The sequence below is a fragment of the Elephantulus edwardii genome, unplaced genomic scaffold, assembly GCF_000299155.1.
Source record: "Elephantulus edwardii isolate Elephantulus edwardi_28Jun2011 unplaced genomic scaffold, EleEdw1.0 scaffold00095, whole genome shotgun sequence".
Lineage (NCBI taxonomy): Eukaryota > Metazoa > Chordata > Mammalia > Macroscelidea > Macroscelididae > Elephantulus > Elephantulus edwardii.
This window is the reverse complement of record NW_006399845.1, coordinates 10,519,381-10,523,310: the sequence shown is the minus strand read 5'-3', so window position 1 is coordinate 10,523,310 and position 3,930 is coordinate 10,519,381. Positions and strand designations below refer to the sequence as shown.

The following is a 3,930-nucleotide window of genomic DNA, read 5'->3' as shown; positions in this document are numbered from 1 at the left end:
TCTCCATACCTTTTCAACATGTATGCAGAGCAGATTATCTGAGAGGCTGGGGGTTTCAATATAGTGTACATTATTTATCCCCTCTTTTCTTAGTTTCCCATCAACTTTGATGTCAGTCCTGTTATGTAACAGTGGCTTTTTGTAGTATTTGTCCTTGTGTAATTATTTCATTCAACATAATGTCCTCCAGAGTCACTCATTTTGTATAATATTTCATGAGTTCTTTTTCAGTGTGGCATAATATTCCATTGTGTGAATATACCACAGCTTCTCTATCCATTCGTTTGTTGATGAGCATTTGGGTTGTTTCCATCTCTTTGCTATTGTGAACAACACAGCAATAAACCTGGGAACCTGGGTGTGCTTGGTGGCAGTTTATTTCCAACCTTTTGAGATACCACCATACTGCCTTCCCTGGTAGTTGTACCTTTTACACCCTCACCAGCAGTGAATAAGGGTTCCAGTTTCTCCAAAACCTTCCCAGCATTTGTTGTTTGCTACTCTGTTGAATTTTGCTATTCTTACTGGGGTGAGATGATAACTCATAGTTGGTTTGATATGCATCTCTTTTAAAGCTAGGAATTTTGAACATTTCTTTGGAAATATAGTTTAAAAAATTGTTTCTTTTCTTTGAAGGTCATCTGGATATGGTTCGGTTTCTACTTGCTGCTGGGGCAGATCAAGAGCACAAAACAGACGAGATGCACACGGCCTTGATGGAAGCTTGCATGGTAATATTAGCTCGGCTATATTGGAGATTTTGTCGGGGGAAAAAGGCCTTTGAGAATTATGAATCATTCTTTAATTTGTAGTTTTTGCACTTGATTCTCTTAAACCTAGTTAATGTTTAACTCTCTGGTTTTGGAAGATACTTGGGCTTTAAAGGTACCAAGATCTCATGGATTAATGTTTCTAGATAGAGGTGAAGAATTGACACAGCATTGATTGTGATGTTTTCCATGGGTTTAAGCAGTCACAAAGTTTTCCATGGGTTTAAGCAGTCACAAAGCCCATTGTCAAGAAAAAGCAAGTAAATGTCATGTTTTGATGAAAGGACACAACAAAGATTTTGCAGCCATTTTTGCACAAGAGTGTTATCTTTCTTAACATAAAGCAGTCTGAAGCTACATGTGTATTCTTAGATTTCTAAGCAAGACGTTCTAGTGTATTTGTTCCTCTGAAGATACACCAGTATACTATATAATCGTATAACAATCTGCGCTAAGTGTCTATACAAACTGATTGTAATTGGAACGTTAAATAAAATTATTTTAATGATTCTCTTAAATACCTCATTACTGTAAATCAGGAATATGTTTATTTCAGTACGAGCTTTCTCAAACTCTTAGAAATGCTGAATAAAACTTTTAAATTGATTTTAACTTCTTTTTTTAAAAAATTCATTTTAATGCAAGTTTACAGAGACTTAGGGTTTCCAGTCATTCATTGTTGCCCTTTTCTTCCTACCCACCTCCCCCCAATTCACTCTTCTTGAAAAGGAGGAAAACCTTTTTCATTGTTATGTAATCCCTCCCCCGCCCAAGTAGACTTCAGTAATGACAAGAATATCCATTCATATATCTCTTTTAAATAGTTCTCTCCCTCATCTGTTTCAATATATACATTCCTCCCCTTCTTTTCTGTCTTCCCTCAACCCTGATGTCAGTCCTGTTTTACAACGGTGGCCCTATGCAATGTTTGTCCTTTTGTGACTGAGATATTTCATTCAGCTTAATGTCCTCCAGGGTCATCCATTTTCCAAATATTTCATGAGTTCCTTGTTTTTCAATGCTGCATAGTATTCCAGAATATACCAGAGCATCTCTATCCATTCGTTTGTTGATGGGCACTTAGGTTGTTTCCAACTCCTTGCTATTGTGAACAAAGCCGCGATAAACATGGGTGTGCATATATCTGCATTTATGGTTTCTTTAGGGTACATTCTCAGTAGTGGAATTGCTGGGTCAAATGGTATCTATTTGCAACTTTTTGAGAATGCTCCATATCGCCTTCCATAGTGGTTGCACCAATTTACACTTCTGCCAACAGTGAATAAGGGTTCCAGTTTCTCCACAACCTCGCCAGCATTTGATGTTTGCTGTTCTGCTAAATTTTGCTATTATTACTGGAGTGATATGATATCTCATAGTTGTTTTGGATTTTAACTTCTTCTTGTTGTTACATGCCATCGAGACGCCTGCAACTCACAGCGACCCTCTGTACGAGGGCTCTGTACCCTGCCCTATCCTGTGCCAGTCTTGTCTCTGACACACTGTGTGTGTCTCTCTGTGTCTTCGTCTTCTTATACTCAAGTGATACTTGTATGAGAATTACCCCTGTTCTGTTTTTTCAGTTGCTTTTCATTTTTATGTGGTAATCTATTAAATAGATAGACTATTTATTCAGCCTACTATTGATGGAACCTTGCCTTGTTTCCTGTAGATAACTCTTACAAAAAATTGCTGTGAACATTATTTTATGTGTCTTGCTGTTGTGACAAATGTTTGTTTCTCTTGGATATATACTTAAGACTAATTCTTTTTAAAAAAAGATTTCACTCTCTTTGTTACTGATTTATTCATATTTTCCATTTGTTCTAGGGTCATTTTTGATTGTTTATGTTTTTTCTAGGAATGTTGTTTTCTCTAGATAATCTAATTTCTTGGCATACAGATTCTCTGATAATAATTTTTGTATGTTTTTAGTCAATATTAATGTCCACTCTTTCTTCCCAGCTTTTGTAATTTGAATAAATAGTTAATGCAGTTTGAAACCACCAGCTCAACCTAGAGAAAAAGATGGGGGTTTTCCTCCATTGCAGTTTACAGCCTCTCAAAAGCCATTGGAGAGTTAGCTGTGAGTTGGTTGCTGCTCAATTGCACATACATCAGTTTCTGCTAATGTATTGTTGTTGTTTTGAAATATTTTTCTGCTATTTGATTTGCTCCTAGGTTTGTTTGGGGTTTTTTTGGTTTTGTTTTTTTATTTGAGCAACACTTTTTGTTTTCATAGTCTTTGATAATTTTTAATTATACATGATAAACTGTAAATTAATACATTTTAGAGTCTCTCTGTTATGAAGTATTTTTCTCAAAAATACCTTTTTTCTTTTAGCAGTTAAATTGTTGAACCATTTTGAACCTGTTGTTATTGTTGTTATGTACTGTTGAGTCGCTTGCAACTCATAGCGACCTTATGTACAACAGCCCTAAACTCTGCTCTGTCTTGTACCAATCACACTGTCTCAACACTCCCATCCAAATTACCCCAGTCACTGAATCAATCCACTCATAGAGTGCCTACCCTTCCTGTGCTGTCCCTCTATCCTCCCAAGCATGATACCCTTCTCTGCATGTCCAAAGTATGTTAGATAGAGCTTCAGAATCCTTGCCTCCAAGGAGCCACCACCTGGTTTAACCCTTTCCAGGATGAATCCGTTTGTTTTCCTAGCAGTCCATGGTACTCTTAGTACTCTTCTCCAGCACCACAGCTCAAAGGCATCAATTCTCCTTCTATCCTCCCTGGTCATTGTCCAACTCTCTGATGCATAAAAAGTGATTGCGAATACCATGGCCTGTATCAGACACACCTTAGTCTCCAGGGAGACAACATTGCTCTTCAGTACTCTGGAGCTGTCCCTAACAGCGGACTTTCCCCTGGCAATGCGCTTTTTAATTTCCTGGCTACTGTTGCCAAGAGTGTTGACTGTGGAGCCAAGCTAACTTTACTTCTTAGATTTGTTTATTACTCTTTGGACATGGCCTCTACCATGTCAAATAAAAGCCTATCATTATTTGAGATAAATTTTATTTATTTCCAATAAAAACCAAAGGTATCAGTATTCTGGCTGAGCTTGAATTCTCTAAGTCTTCAGCCTTTTGAGGGATATTCTGTACTTAGTTTCCTGACGTTCCACTCTTTTTTTTTAAA

General features: G+C 37.2%; 1 protein-coding gene across 1 annotated transcript in view; it reads left to right on the top strand.

The window, feature by feature from the left end:
- ANKHD1 (ankyrin repeat and KH domain containing 1) overlaps positions 1-3,930 on the top strand; it is a 165,344-nt gene that overhangs the window by 70,915 nt on the left and 90,499 nt on the right. Inside the window, exon 8 of the mRNA XM_006891229.1 lies at positions 637-731. Within this exon, the coding sequence (XP_006891291.1) occupies positions 637-731 (95 nt within the window). The remainder of the gene's footprint in view (positions 1-636; positions 732-3,930) is intronic.